This window comes from Branchiostoma floridae, chromosome 2, assembly GCF_000003815.2.
Source record: "Branchiostoma floridae strain S238N-H82 chromosome 2, Bfl_VNyyK, whole genome shotgun sequence".
In the NCBI taxonomy this organism is placed as follows: domain Eukaryota; kingdom Metazoa; phylum Chordata; class Leptocardii; order Amphioxiformes; family Branchiostomatidae; genus Branchiostoma; species Branchiostoma floridae.
Genome location: NC_049980.1, coordinates 1,066,415 through 1,082,249, shown reverse-complemented (window position 1 = coordinate 1,082,249; position 15,835 = coordinate 1,066,415). Strand labels below are relative to the sequence as shown.

The 15,835-nt window shown below is 42.6% G+C and overlaps 2 protein-coding genes across 2 annotated transcripts; both read left to right on the top strand.

The window, feature by feature from the left end:
• The first annotated feature begins 449 nt into the window (after positions 1-449).
• On the top strand, positions 450-9,086 carry LOC118410541 (complement component C6-like). Its single transcript, XM_035812303.1, has 9 exons — positions 450-611; positions 1,179-1,295; positions 2,262-2,434; positions 3,020-3,168; positions 4,099-4,221; positions 4,739-4,896; positions 5,196-5,421; positions 5,984-6,169; positions 7,633-9,086. Exons 1-9 carry the CDS (start codon positions 450-452, stop codon positions 7,872-7,874), a joined length of 1,536 nt encoding a protein of 511 aa, XP_035668196.1. The 3' UTR covers positions 7,875-9,086.
• Positions 9,087-11,935: 2,849 nt separating this feature from the next.
• Positions 11,936-13,880, top strand: LOC118410175 (angiopoietin-related protein 1-like). Its single transcript, XM_035811714.1, has 3 exons — positions 11,936-12,007; positions 12,398-12,496; positions 12,809-13,880. The coding sequence occupies exons 1-3, from the start codon at positions 11,980-11,982 to the stop codon at positions 13,648-13,650; spliced, it is 969 nt and encodes a 322-aa protein (XP_035667607.1). The 5' UTR covers positions 11,936-11,979; the 3' UTR covers positions 13,651-13,880.
• Positions 13,881-15,835: the final 1,955 nt, after the last annotated feature.

Below are 15,835 nucleotides of genomic sequence, written 5' to 3'. Positions count from 1 at the left end.
CCCGCCAGTTTCCGGTGTAACGGCGATGACGACTGTGGTGACCAGTCTGACGAGGTCCAATTTCAGGTCCGGACCTGGACCTGATCCTCTGGACCTGTACCGGTACCCACCCCTAGCTTCAGTCAGTCACATTCCAAACCGATGCCCCGGTGGGTAGTATACGGCTGTTGCACTTTCGGACGCGCTCCGTGGTAATCACTGGCGTCCAGCAGGCCATTTCTGGGCTCCATCGGGCCTCCGTTGATTTTAAATCATTCTGGGTCTCCGTCAAAAAGCACACATCGGATCCAGGCCGTAACCTAATCGTGAAACATGAAAACATCGGCAGGGCCCCAGCCGGAACCGGACTGGTGTTAAGTGCGACTAAATCACTGTGTATCTGCCACTTACATAGTAAGTTTTTACTCCACTTAATTTCTTCCCTTTCATTTGAAATGGCCATGGAGAATATGGCGGTTTTCTTTCTCTGCAGGTATAACGTTCTAACAGAGGAGCTGAGTGGGCAAGTCTTGGACAACTCCAAATATGGCGGTCAGTGCAGGATTGTTTACAGTGGAGACCATGGGAAAACCTTCCGCCTGCCGCATAACACCCAGTTCTACAGGTTCCAGGTACGCTTCCACTGTTTCCTTTGTCCTAGAAAGATACCAAACATTAGATATTGCCCTCACATGCGATTGAAGCCATATTTCATATGGGTGGGTGAAGGGAGCAAGCGGTAAATTCCTCAGCCACTGCTATCCCACGACACAACTCCAGACGTACTTCAAGGAGAATTTTCAAGCATTGTTGCCTGGTTCTGGAGTATCCCCACTTGACTTAAACCCAGAATCATGATCAAGTTTCCTTCTCTTGGGGGAATCGTGGGAGAACAATGAATCGCCTACAATGAACATGGGTTTTGGTTGATAAAATGGTAAAGATAAAGGTTGGTTGAGCTATGGGACTGGTGAGGTGAGGGTCAGTGGATTTTTATTCATGGTATTGGTAGGCGAAACCTGGTTGGAGTGAGGAAAATAGTGTAAAGTACCTTTCGCAGGGATCAGTAGCACGACAGGATTCGAACCTAGGACCTGGGTTCTGGGCCAAACTCCCTGCAGCTACGCTACACGACCTGACAGACTTTGGTTCGAAAGGTAAAAAAAAAAAGAGTCCAAAAACTTGTTCCTCCCCGCCAGGTGGTTGCCGACACGTCCTTCCGTGCGGAACAGTTCAGCAGCTCTAAACAATTCTATCAGGACACCTCCGCCAAGAGACAGCGGGACATCCATACAGATGCGTCAACCTCTTTCTCGGTAAGATTCTCCTAAGATCTGGTCTAACACTAGTACTTGCCACTTAACCCTATTCAGACCGGGCTTTTTTGGTCATCCCTGGACGGGGGGGTGGGGGGGGGGTGGGGTGGGGGGCTTTTGAGGCCCTCTAACTCTTGAACGACGTGCCGTAGGGCCACCAAATTTTCAGGACATGATATCGACATAATATCTGACGAGTATTTGACGTTACGTTGACGTAAGATGACGTCATGCACATCTAAGATACGAGTTAGACTCCGCCATATTATGTCCACCACCTTGAATTTTTAAAAATCCTTTTTTTGCAACAAATAAACACAAAGGGCAATGGAAATAGACTAAATTCATTCATTCATATGGTTTTTGATGAAAAAATACCAGGTAGTTACAAATTTTAATGGATAATTAGCTTCTTATTCTTGATCTGGCCATACGGTCCGCCATCTTGGATTTTGGGCTGATGACGTCATCAAATTAGCATAATTTATGCATATATAATTATGAAAGATATACTAAATAATATAAGATTTTATTTATGTAACAAAATAGCAGTAATATAGCAAATAAATTTGAAACAACAATATTTTAGGAAAACTCACCAAATTTGGTGGCTTTAGCGTAAGGCGTTCTGGCGTTATAGGACATCGAAGTTGGCGCAGGCCTCAAAAGCCCCCCCCCCCCCCCCCCGGTCTGAATAGGGTTAAAACTACTTAAGAAATTGAAGACCTCTTACAAATATAAGCCGTCAAACATCATGGAAGATATAACTAAGATGACATTTGAAACCCTACTTACAGTCTGGCTATTTTTTCATATTTTTTGGTCACATTTTTCATTTTTTTGGGTCAAGCACTTATCATTTCTGCGTTTTATGGCCATAATCTGTGGTATAATTATTTCACAATCATGTAAAGTTATAACCATTGGGTCTTTTTTTGCTTAAGTTTTTTTTCCTCTCATGATCAGGTGTTCACAGCCAGCGCTGAGGTCGCCAGCAGCCAGTCCCATGGCAACCATGACGTCCTCAAGTCCAGCCAGGACTCGGACTCCGCCCTGTTTACCGTCTCCAACCAGATCGAGCTTGCGCAGTTCAGGATTAACGGCGGCAGCAACTTCATTCTGTCAGACAGCTTCTACAGGCAACTCCCAACCTTTGTATTTATTTATTTATCTATTAGTTTAGTTGTTAGTTAACAGTCAAGTCAGGTCTGCCCAACTAGTCGGTGGCTACTAGTACTAAAACGGTTAACTTCCATCATCCATCAGCTTACTCCATTGTCTGTAAGTAGTTTAATGGTCTTGTATTGAGCAAACCCGTTAAAAGAGACTAGTCTTGCTGACAAGGATAAAAGAGACTAGTCTTGCTGACAAGGATAAATTCCAAACAAATTTATTTTGACATGAACGGAATAACAATCAATAAGAGTCCGTAGACCTTGGACCTGCAGGAAATGTATTGGGTGTTTGTAGACTTATTGTGTATTTTTTTTTGTTTTTTTTAGATAGTGGTGGAAGTTGATTGGGTCTGTTCTATGTTTATATGCTTGATACATGTCCAGATGTGTTTTAGTTATATCTCAGGGACCTTTAACTTTGACCTATTAGCCATAATGCATCTCGCCACGCATGCGCGATTTGTACCATGAGCTCGCCTATTGTCGAATGTTCTTCAAAATTCAATGTGAGACGCCTCATGATGTTATCTGTCCTCTTTATCTGCACAGAGCGCTGGAGGAGTTACCGGTGGTGTACAGTTACGCGGAATACAAGAAGCTGATAGTTGATTTCGGGACGCACTACGTGTCAGCGGGCAAGCTGGGTGGGCAGTACCGGTACGCGTACAGGTACAACCGCCGCAACCTTACCGAGTCGGGTAGGTTTCAACTCGTGTATCAATTTCAATTCATAAGTTGCTAACATGCAGGCAAGGATCTCCATTTATCATATCTAAAGGATATTACGTCTGAAGATATCAACGTTTGTCTCATATGTATATTCACTCTTGCAATTAGCCTAAGGGCACTCATTTGTAATGAACATTTTAGTGATCTTAATGACATGTCCCTGACTTCAGACTAGAATGTTTTTATGCCATCGCACAAAGTAAAATATCCCTTCTCTTGCAGATAAGAATGGCCAGGTCAAGAAGGAACGGCTTGTGGAAGAAATAGCAGCTGCTCATTGACTAAGGATTAAAGCTGAGAAAACCTACGACTGATCCGACTCTATGAACACGTGACTTCAGTAATGGGTCAAAAGTAAATTTCATTGGCTAACGTTCGTTCTTCCAGGTCTGAGCGAGGAGCAGAGCTAGCTGTAGTGTTCCGTCTGATGAAGAATCAAACTTCTTTTGTTAAATGTTTGAAGATCAATTCAATCTTTACACTGGATAAGATTAGGAGATTTACTTCCGAGCATTTTGAGTGACATCCATCACTCTTTTTCAGCGTCACTAGAATGACCATTGAATCGTTCTGCCAGTTCATTCTAGTGTCGCTAAAGAAGAGCGATGGACGTCACTTAAAACGTGCGGAATTGTATCAAGTCAAAGAGATTGAATTGCCTGTAAATAATTTAAAACCTGAATATCTAATCTTCATAAACGTACTTTTGTTAAACCTTTTCAGAAACCCGTCAAAGACGCCATTTCATTGGTTAATGTTCGTTCCTCCAGGTCAGAGTGACGAAGCAGATCTCCTTGGGTTTATTGACCCAAAAAAATTAAAATTTGATACGTCACTCTACAAACACATGTTTACAGTAAATAATAGTTCAATGGTGACGTTGCTTTCCCCTACTCCAGGTCTGAGCGACGAGCAGCAGAAGTCGTGTCTCAGTAATGAGGCCAAGGCGTCCTTCCTGGGGATCAGCATCGGCGGCGGCTTCAAGAAATGTCAGAACAACAAGCTGTCTCAGCAGACCGCAGGTAAGTATATCCATCTCTGATTTCGTCACATTGAAAAATCACTGGATAACAAAGTTCTCTATTCACAACTAAGGTATTAACAAGAACAACCAATGTTTTGGTGACCTTCTGTCACCTTCCGTATGGTCTATCACGCACTGCAGCTAGGTGTCGCTGCTAACAATTCGGTCACAAACGTTATTTATGATTGTTTGGCTTGCTTGAAGATCCATGTTCATACAAAGCAAACACAGGTGCACATCTAAAGCTAAATCATCGCTACAAAGGAGGGGCAGGTAGATTGGTTGAAATGAGCTAGCGAGGGCTTACAAACGTAGCAGTAGAGAAATCCGCATCTCCGATAACGTTAGGTCTGTTTTTCTTTAAGAATGCAAAACCAGGCATACGCATTCACACTAGTCATTTCTTGATAGAATATACATCAAACCTTCACAAGTATGTTGTTCCTGCAAATAGATCTTTGTTGATTGGTTGATGTATTGGCGTATTGATTGATCAACTGTTCGCCCCTTGGCAGGAAGCTTCACCCTCGCCGCCAGTGACAGCGTGTCCTTCGTAAAAGGCGGGACGTCCCAAACGGCCGGTAGCCTGGCTTACACCAACCATCCAATGACAGAAAAGTACCAGGCTTGGCTGGATGATGTAAAGAACAATCCGGCGGTTATCTCCGTCGAGGTAAGATCATTTGATTCCTCTGCTTTTGAACATTCCAAAGGCACCATATTTCGGAAAGAACTTGCGGTGAAATTGCACCGTTCCAAGGGAGGCATTTTTGCTGGCATTCAGATGTTGTGCCCTTGGGGTAGGTACTTTGCACGACTTTCCTCACCCCGACCAGGCGTATCTCTCCGCCCCTGAGGCGTCGCCAAATTTTGGCAAAAGTTCAAGTTGTAGACAATGCTATTGAAAGTAAGTCAGATACTATGATCCACAAGAAGTTATATCTTACATTTCTCTTGGTGTCCTCGCCTCAGCTTTACCCACTGTCGGAACTGGTTGCTGGCGTGTCCCTGGCATCCTTGAAGAAGCGCCATCTAGTGCGCGCCCTGGTGCAGTACCTGGACGAGTTCCACCCGTGCAAGTGCGCCCCCTGCCGGAACAACGGAAAGGCGGTGCTGATCGGGACGGCATGCGAATGCGTCTGCGCAGAGGGAACATATGGCGCGTCCTGTGAGAAAGTGGCTGATCCCAGCCTGGCGGGTGAGATTTCAGGGTCCTTTGTCCTCTGGTAACGCCAGACAGAGTTCACGTTATAATTTTTTTCGAGAAATGTAGTACATCAACCTCATAGTCCAAACACATTTGTCTCTCACTCTATCCGAAAGGTAGAAGGCGTCGATGGAAGTGCTTTTGTCACATTTAAGAAGGAATTGCATTTTTTTGCACTTTCGGGCTTGACACCTACGTGACCCCGTGGCTACCCTGCAACTATAGGGCTATTTGTGGGCACGGCTGGGCCCTCGGATTTTTTTTAAATTCGCAGTTCAAATCAACCTGGGACCTGGTTCAAAATTGATGTAACGTAATCGTGAAACACAAGAGGTTCCCCATCCCCGGGGTGCCTTACCCCCACCGTGGCTTCAAATTTGTGCCTTCAGGGCCCGGCCGAGGCTACACCCCAACGGGCACCGGTGCAAATATGACCATAGCAGAACTGGGGGTGCTGGTCTCGCTGGTCGGTCTTCATAGAGCCTAGTAGTCTGGAGGTTTGTAAGAACATATTGAAACGCTTTACCCCGGATCATTTACTTGATCCGTACAGTAAAAGACGTTGACGGGAGCTGGAGCTGCTGGACCGGCTGGTCGGCCTGCTCGGCTCGGTGTGGTGGCGGGTCTAGCCGGAGGAACCGCGCCTGCGACAACCCAGTCAACTCCGGCGGGGGTCAGTTCTGCACCGGGGACAGCCTGGACGCCAAAACCTGCAACGTCTTCCCATGTGGCGGACCAGGTGATATTTTTTAAATGTAGTCATATAATTCATTTCAGCTTTGTAGCACAATAAACTAGATATGAGTAATGGATCTATAGAGTCATGTCCGAGTTAAGAAACCAACTGCATTCGACGAAACCTCAGCAGCAGTACCTTCAGCATGCAAACCCAAACAGAAAACCATGGCTTGCACTCATTAAGTGTTGTCCAGTCTTGTCATTTAGAGTCTTTTCAATAGCAAAATAGCCTAAAATCACGTGAAAGTAAAAAAAAACCCAGACAGTATCCTTTTAAACTGCACAGTTTTTTTTCCGAAAAAATTTGATTCGTTATGTTCGCTAGATAAATTCAGCAAGCGTTACATCCCAGAAGGAGACAACCCTTACAGTGTAGAAATAGGTAGATGTATCAAAGAATGTTTAGACCTTAGAACCAATTGTGTAAATGATACTCTAGACTCAAAGTGTTAATATATTGATACTTTTTCATAGGCATTCATGTAGGTTACGTTAATTCATTGTATGCACTTGTTGTTTATATAGTTGTAGCAGACCTTACCCATCATTCAGTTCTGGTTAGCTATACATTGCTTAAGCCTCCTTCACAAGAGAGCAAGAATGAGCCGGAATGCCGTCAGAATGCAAAATTCTTTTCTATCCTTGGCAAGTCCTGGCACTTCGTAGTGCGTTCCAGAAATTCTCACTGCATTCTAGCTATTTGTGCTCATTCTTTTGGCTCGCCCGAAAGTTTTTGACATGTTCAAAACTGTCGAGGGGCATTCCAAGTGGAGAAATATCGAATTGCATTCAAAGTGGATTCCAATTGTATTTTAGCTGTTCCAAGAAGGTTAAAGAAACCTCCCTTGACTATTCTAATTGCAGTACGACCGCATTCTACGGCATTCCAACATTATTCGAAACATTCTTATCTCATTCGATGGAGAACCGAAACGGCAAGCCACTTCGAATCCTGCCAGAATGTGGCCCAAAGAATATCTGGAATGCAGTGAGAATTTAATTTCTAGAATAATGCACTACGAATTCACAGGAATAGAAAAGAATTTTCATTCTGACTGCATTTTGACTCATTCCTTCTCGTATGAACGGGATAAAAGGCCTGTTTGGAATTCCCACCCGAATGGCCCCGAATGTGACACGAATTTTGCAAATACTTCATTCTGGCTGGTTCTGCTTTATTCCTGCTAATTCGGTTTTGACAGTGTAAAGGCCCTATAAACCTGGTCACCACTCTCCACGGGTCGGCCGGGGGTATCTTACCTGGCCCAATCTCCTAAACATAGGCCTGTTTCTGGCACCCTTTCTTATTCTTGCCACCCCGTCAAATCAACTCTTAGAATTCTCCGGAGTGTACCATTGAACTGGATGGGCGTGTAACATTCCATTTATAGCAGAGATAGCGACCATCTCACGACGGCATAGTTACCAGTTACTATACACTATGTTACCTCCCCATTCCTGCAGGCACCACGCTGTTCCCGGATGCTCCCCCCACCCCGGTGCCACGGACTGGTGACAAGGTTTCCGCGGGACAGGTCGGGGAACCTGGGAACACCGCGAGCCAAGGCCTCGGACTGGCAATCGGACTATCTGTGGCTGTGGTCATCTGCCTGGCTGTCGCCGCTGCGCTGGCCTACAAGTACAGGAGACATGGACGTCCCCACAGCCAAAGCGAGACTAGGCCGATGGTGGCCCAGCAACTCTGAGCACCTAATATTGTCTTAGACCCTGCTACGATCAAATTCATGCACATTTACTGGGTATGAAAGACGCCTTAGATCCCCTGTCCACGAGACGGAGATTGCGTTTTTGGGTCTTTTCTAACCAGATTTCTTTGAATTATAATTTTTTAGTTATCGGTTTCGTAATGTGTGCTAGAAACAGCTAGTTGAGTTAGAAGATGAGTTGACCTAAACGACAAATATCACTTATACGGAGATTATTTCTAAGGCTGTGTGTTTTCATACACCATTACCACATTTATCATTTGTATCTATAGACTCAATGCAATAAACATCAATATTGAAATATCACCGTACTTAAAGCACACTTGTTTAACACAGAAAGGTGCAAGCTAATAGCAAAGGGAATTTTCTGAATCTATCCAAGATTTTGTCAAGCGATTTCCTGAATAGTATATCCAAGATTTTGTAACGTTAAATGAGTTTCTGAAGTCTTTGTAAAAAGTGTAAGTCTTACGGCATGGTCGGTTTGTTACGTCATGAGCAGTTCTTTTTGCAGCATAACTGGTCATTAAATCAACATGGTGTGTTCAATGGTATATACTGTTTTCTAACATCAGTTCAGTTCAGTTTCTAACATCATGTTTAGTTACTAACATAAACCTATTTAGTATCTGCCTGTCTAAAGTGATCGCCAACTTCCTCTACGTACCTATCCTGTGGGCCATCCTCTATAGTACCGCTGGTAGAATCTTTTCGCTTGCTAAGGCTTAGGTCCCAATTGGTATAAGCATGGCAAGTATTAATGATTGTTGTTGTATCCTTTCGCCTGTTGTATCCTTTCGCCTGGATGTTTGTCGGGCATTGCTGTTAACAAGAAAGATAATGTCTAGTGACGAGTGACCTATCATAAATGTTTCTCAAAAGACATTGGTTTATCTCCTCTAAATAACACTGTGTTCATAGTATGAAAGTATTAGCAAAGAAAGCTATTGTATCATCTTCTCATAAATTATGTCAATGAGACCCTAATTTGCATGACTTACGTCCACATGTTCAACTTAACGCACATGTTGCTGCCAAATGGCACAAGAATGGAATGTTCGTCATTTAACACTATGATAAAAATTTCTCATTAATCATGTAAATTAGGTAACAATTTTTATAATTGGTGTCTACCGATAGTTCTCTTTTCTAGTTACCTATGTGATGTTTAAGTGTCCTAGTAGTAATGGAATACTGTGGCTTAATAAAATTTGCTCATTAATTATGCAAATATACCTCTAGTTTGCATTGATATCCCTCATTTATGGAAGGCACCTCCGAAGTTATCTACATATCAAAACTCACGATGATCCGTCAACCCCTTCCAGAATTATTCCCTTTCAAAAGGAAGGTGCATTTGCGCACGCGCGAACGAATCGCTGTGGAATTTGTGGAATTTTTGCCAATCGGATTCTCGGCCTCACCCAGAAAAATAAGCAAAACTCAATTTTCGAGGCACAACTTCCTAGTTTGAAGTTTGCACAGTTCGCACTTTTATCAATATCCTCCAAATTTCAAATCATTGCAGTCATTACTTTCCAGGCTACTTTTTGGAATCAGTAGGTAAGTGGCGAAAAAAAGGGTGGACGGTGATGTGTGGGTCGAGTTCCCCATGCCGTAAATTCTTTGTCATTAACAAAAGACATTGTCAAAATGTTTGTTGATGATTCTCTTCCTATTTCAAGCAGAAAGAAGTGTGTATCTGACTCTCAGCAAAGCAAGTTGACCAGCACACCTCAGGTAGTAGCGCAGCTTGGCAGTTTGGGGGCAGTGGCAGCACTGATGTTCACTTTTACGTAAGTTAGCAAGTTGTGTTTGCTGTTGAATGTGATATCAAGGACACTCGCCACACACAGGAGACCGTTTTTTCCTTAACAGAAGTGCCCTAAAAATATTCACCTTTATAAATACAGGCAGTTCATAGGATAAAAGGCGAATACTAAAACACACCAACATCAGCTTCCCTTACGCTTTTTACCATGGCACGGCATGGTTTAGAAAGGTTGCATGCCATCAGGGACATTTCGGGACGGTCATGCTGCGAGAAGCCTGGAGAGAATATATGATTTGGGTAATCATACGGGCCTTTATCTACTATTGAGTATGTAGCATGAATAACAATGTACTGTAATTTGTTTCGTATTTTAGAAATTCCGGCCACTACTTCCCACACCCAACCTCTGCTTGGAGAATACTTCTTATAGTTCAGAAGTTTTATTGACACGACAAAAAGGTGCAGTGAAAATCTTACGTATGGTGGACTATGTGGTAGTTCTAAAACATGGGTACGGAGATAATCTTAAAATTCTACTGACTAAACAATATAACGGTTAAATATACTACAGTAGGATAGAGAACATATTATACAGTATAGGGTAACAGAAGTCTATACAATCAGGTGGGCTAGACGTGACTCACATTATCTTTTCTGATAACGAAGCAATATCTTTTATGTATTTACCTGTCTTAGCATAATGAGATATTTCAGATCAGAGCCGGCTGAGAACTACAACATCTGGAGAAGGTGTGACCTGCCTGCGTACAGCTTTTATCATATCACTATATCAGGGCTCGAAATACTTTTTTTCCGCATACCTGCTGGTGCAGGTAACATTAAAAAATACCTGCACCAGACAAATTTTACCTGCACTACTCTAGAATTTAAGAAGTATGGATCATAATAAAATTGTTGAGGAATCATTTTTATGTATCTTTTATTATTAATTTAATAGGTGGTAACAGTCAATGGAGCTAGCAACAATCCACACACACCTACATCTTAGAACATGTATAAACCCTAGTACATGGACTACAGGTTAGGTGCAGGTAGACACCAGAAATACTTGCACAGCTCCAATTTTACCCGCACTAACCTGCATATGCAGGTGGTATTTCGAGCCCTGCTATCTGTACCTGTTGTACGTATACAATATTTCGTCGAAGGGACCGGAGAGAGCTGCAAGTTTACAATATAATATCCAAAATGAAGGGACACTAACTAGATAAAAAAAATCAATGTAGACATATATATAAGTACGCACAGTTCTGGATGGAAATATTGGTTGGAACTTTTTATATCCCCATTGAACCGTTTGGACGAATCCGAGTGATTGCCCTGGTACCATGTTAACACTAGATAATCTTTCAGACCATGTTGTTTTGATTATATGAATAACATCATCTGGGAACCCCAAAACCGATGCGATCGGGCGAACGTGCGAATAAAAAAGTTTGTCAAAAAAGAAAGTTGCGATCGAACGTTCATTACGAAATCTAAATGCTCAGAAAGGTTGAACAAATGACTGAAAACACAAAGTATGGTATACTGAACAATATAGATACTTCATTTTTGTTCTTTCACATCATTTTCCATGACCTTGGAATTAGCCTTGCCATTCATTCTTGACATTAGTAGACGTTTTCTGATATTGTTTTTGCATACCGCGGCATATCTTTTCGCAGTTGTTTTGTACGGTTTACAGTTTGGTTTAGAAGTTTCTATTCTATTTTGGGAAACGGTTGAAAATTGATGCGCGCGCGGATGTCATCCATATAATCAAATCAACATGGCCTAACTGATTGTGTAATTTAACGAATACTCTACGGGACTATTTAAACGCTGGCCACCTGTGGAGTTCACAGCCTTGTACGAGCCTCTCTGCACGTCAAGACGCCAGACTTACAAGATGCGGTTCATCCATGCGTTTGTGGTGCTCACAGTTCTGCAGTGGTCTGTAGCGGCAGGAGAAGGTCGTACGGACCCGTTCAGCCTGTCACTGTGCAGAGTGTGGCAGGAGTGTGTCAGGACAGGTGGGGAACGGTACCATTTACAATGTTGTACACAAATAAAGTCAGTACCATATGGTGCAGGCCGTCTTTTATTTTAGTCATCAAACTTTATTTTAAGGTTGATGCACTGAAGCCACGCATTAGCTACCCGGCCCTTCACTTCTGCTTGGTACAGTCAAGGCATTCTAAATTTATATCAAAATGGTCTATTTTGTCTATTCCAGCCGCTGTTGATGACTTGTCGACCTATTCTGAGCTCGGAACTCCTCAGGCGATCTGTGGTGACTTTGTGGAAATGTTAGAGAAACACGGCGTGGACTGTGGTTAGTAGAGATACTTGCAGTTTGTAACGTCGATGTAGGTTAGACATTCGGGTAATAAGATACGCCAAAAAGTAGTTACTCAAGCAACTGGATATAGTTTCCAAAACCATATCCAGTTACTCGAGTAAATACTTTTTGGCCTACAGTTTGTAACGATTTTGCAATTGCAACTGCCAACAGACAGTTGTGTCAGCTAACATCTATGTTCTATTGACGTATAATCCAAGCAGCAAAGGAAAGTAAAAAGTCTAATTGAAAAGTAACATAGTTAAGGCACACGTTGATATCCTTTATGATTTGATGTAACGTTATATCTGAAGGAATATCGAAGATTGTTTTGAATCCAGATACAATAACAGAACGGACTTATTTGTCGATTTGTTCCCTCAGAATCTTTCCAGGTACTGGACGAGAAGCCGACTGACGTTGTCGTTGGACGCACTCCAGGTTTACTGAAGCCATCACAAGGCGAAGAAGATCCAATCCAAGGTGAGCCGCAAGGTAGAGATTTTTATCTTACAGAATCGCCAAATTCCCTCATAAAGACAGCCACGTCGATTTGATCAACGGATTGACTTAAGATTTCTGATTTATATTACATGTAACGTTATATTGGAATGAGAGGCCCATCATCCTGATTTGACATTTGTAAGTCTCTGTCGATCGGGATCTTCACTTGTAGAATCAGTAAGTCTACCAGATTGCAATGTCTACCCTGACATATTCATACACAAGCTAATGTCACAAACATCTGGAGTTCTGTAGTCTATTCACTGACAACATATACGCGTCATTCTGCAGAGTCTCTACTACCAGCTGGCGAAGATGATCGCAAGGACAGGACCGGTGGAATGCTGTACGGCAACGGGCAATCTGACTACCCTGACGCCCCACCCAGCGTCAAGCTAGGGAGAACTAACTACTTTGAGGACTGCGCTCAGGTCCACACTGCCTACGTCACCCTTCTTGGCTACGTTTCTAGTGGGGTGTTCTCTATCACACCTGTTAATATTGATAGCCCAATGTCTGTATACTGTGATCAGACCACAGATGGGGGAGGGTGGACGGTCATACAGAGGAGGTTTGACGGGTCCCTCGAGTTTTTCCGTATTATCGATGCTTACCGGGAGGGGTTTGGGGACTCTAGTGGGGAGTACTGGCTAGGGTTGGACAACATCCATCGTCTCACTGCCCAGGACGCGTACGAGTTGTACATCGAGCTCGAAGATTGGGAAGGGAATGTGAAATACGCTAGATACTCCACCTTCTCAGTCGGTGCGGGTGGTTATCACACCCTAAGGGTCGGGGGGTACAGCGGGACGGCCGGGGACGGGTTCGGGACGGATCAGCCGACTACATCATACCGTTACCAGAACGGTGCGAAGTTCAGCACTCGATATTTTGACCAAGACGCTTCCTCCGTTTCTTCGGTGGCAGAACTTCATGGCGGGGGTTGGTGGTACAGGGGTATGGCCTACAGTAACCTGAACGGCCCGTACTTTCGAGATACCGATCTACGCAGCAACAACAATGGTATGGGCGTTCTGTGGTACCAGTTCACAGATGACTTCAGCTATTCCCTTAAAAAGACCAAAATGATGGTCCGTCCCACTGACTTCAGCACCAGACTGGCGAACAACTGACCCGCGAATCCTGTCCGCAGTGCATTATTTGCCAATCATGGTGGTATTACGCCGTCAGGCGGAGTATTAGTGAATTGCACGGTCACCTGATGACGACCCCCCAACCAATCACCACAGTCTTGGCTGGAAAGCGACCAGGACAGACTTGAGTTTTTGTAATTAAACGCACGTTCAGCGCTGTCACAATACAACAACAATTAAAGGTTATACACCCTTAAAAAAATCCATTATCTATTTATTGAATCTTCCTTCTTGTATACTATGGTTTATATTGCAAATGACATATATATTATTATTCCCTTTTCATCACCAGGCCACATAGTTTCTAAATAAATATGAATGACGCGGGAAAATGTTGGACCGAAGAGTTGTTGTCATAATGCATTATGGAATCTAAGTGGTCAGGGAGGTCTTATAAATGATGGAACTTACGGAACATGGTATACCAAACAATGCATTTTTCTTTTTTTTTTCCCTTTCGCATTTTCTTGGAAGACTTCATAAAACTTCAGAAATACATTTTGCCAGTAGTGCTTTTATAACAAAGACAGCACATTTTAGAATATGAAATAGGTATTAATATATCATACAACACTGGTGTCCGTTTTCGTATATTTTCATTGCAATTGACACCATGCAGGTTTTTATTAGCTCAATTTGTAGCTTTTTCCTACAATTTCTTATTTTAAACGACTAGGGCGCGCGGATGTAATGGAGTCAACAGCATGGTATTATTAAACTTATTCATAACTTTTCTTACATCAGTCGGTCGATGTCGGAACTTTCTGAACATTTTAAAAGTTATGTCGAACTGAGGGAACTAAAAAAATCAGCACCCTTAGAGGCCAAAATGCGAAGATTAATTGATTTAAATATTTGACAGAAGAAAGAAAAGGTGAAGAAGCATGACCAAAACAATAAAATTTCATCCATATCCAAAAATATTGAATTGACTGAAAGACATAATACTTAAGATTTGGAAACTTTGCATCGAAAATACTATCAGGACAAGGATTGTTCATACAAAAATTTATATCATAAATGCTTAATATCAGAAAAACATAGTCATATTGTGATCCTTGTTATTACACAGTTTATCGAAGCAAACTGATTGTAGTTTTTCTAAAATATATTTAATCAACCATGTTGCATGTTTCGGAGTTGTTTCGACAGATATTTATTTATTATTTACAGTCATTTTGGAGCGCAATTTCTTGGAAGACCTCGGAAACCTTGTTTGCAAGGAGTAAGTTTACAACAAAAACAGTACGTACATTTTGCAATAATAAAAAAGGCATTGAGCGATGAGTTGAATAAAACACATAGTACTTAAGATTTGGAACCTTTGCATCGACATTACCACTACGATTTACACTGAAAAATGCTCTATAATAGTTGACAAACACGGTCATATTGTAATCCTTAATTACACAGTTTATCAAAGCAAACTGATTGTAGTTTTTGTGAAATATTTGATCAGCCATGTTGCATGTTTCGGAGTCGTTTCAAGCTGTATTTATGCAGTCATTTTGGAGTGAAACAAACCGGAAAAGATGAGATTGTGTGTAGGTAAGCGACACGGGTGGGTAACAGGTTGCTGTCACGCCACGGGACCGGACGGACCACGGGGAGTGCTCGAGCGGGTCTCACTTAACTCAGCGCCGCCCGTTTTTATCCTCGCTACGGGAGATGCAGAAGATTGCGGGCACGTTTTTATATTTCGCACCAGTTGCGAAAACTGCATTTATCTAGTCTCTCTCTCTATATATAACAGATTCTGTGGCTCACTGGAAAAGTAGCAGAAATTGGCTAATCACCAAGCAGATCCTACGGTAGCATAAGATAGTATCAAAAGCTGGCTACATGGCAAATGGACACCTCTTGCGGCTGACTATACTCCTTGGCCAGTTTGGTACTACTAGTATCTTATGCCATCGTAGGATGTGCTTGGAGATTATAACTTGGCCACAAATATGATTTTCCAAAGGAGTTAGCCGGCTATATAGTTACATTTTAAAGCCAACGTAAAATGAATTGTTCTTTAATTCAAGGTAAGTCCAGTTGCCTGAAAAGTTCTAATGATAAAAGATGCCATCTACCACCAAAACCCGTCGCATGTAGAGAACATAACGTACAGCATATTAAAAAGTGTTCTTCTGTTTGCCGACGCCTTCTCACAATAAGA

Bases quoted from the DNA above. Each gene is read 5' to 3' on its own strand.
- LOC118410541 (XM_035812303.1), top strand. From the start codon at position 450: ATGGCGGTTTTCTTTCTCTGCAGGTATAACGTTCTAACAGAGGAGCTG. The intron at 3,169-4,098 runs GTAGGTTTCAAC...CCCCTACTCCAG, and splicing joins CCGCAACCTTACCGAGTCGG to GTCTGAGCGACGAGCAGCAG. The intron at 5,422-5,983 runs GTGAGATTTCAG...TGATCCGTACAG, and splicing joins GGCTGATCCCAGCCTGGCGG to TAAAAGACGTTGACGGGAGC.
- LOC118410175 (XM_035811714.1), top strand. From the start codon at position 11,980: ATGTTAGAGAAACACGGCGTGGACTGTG. The intron at 12,008-12,397 runs GTTAGTAGAGAT...TTGTTCCCTCAG, and splicing joins GAAACACGGCGTGGACTGTG to AATCTTTCCAGGTACTGGAC. The intron at 12,497-12,808 runs GTGAGCCGCAAG...GTCATTCTGCAG, and splicing joins CGAAGAAGATCCAATCCAAG to AGTCTCTACTACCAGCTGGC.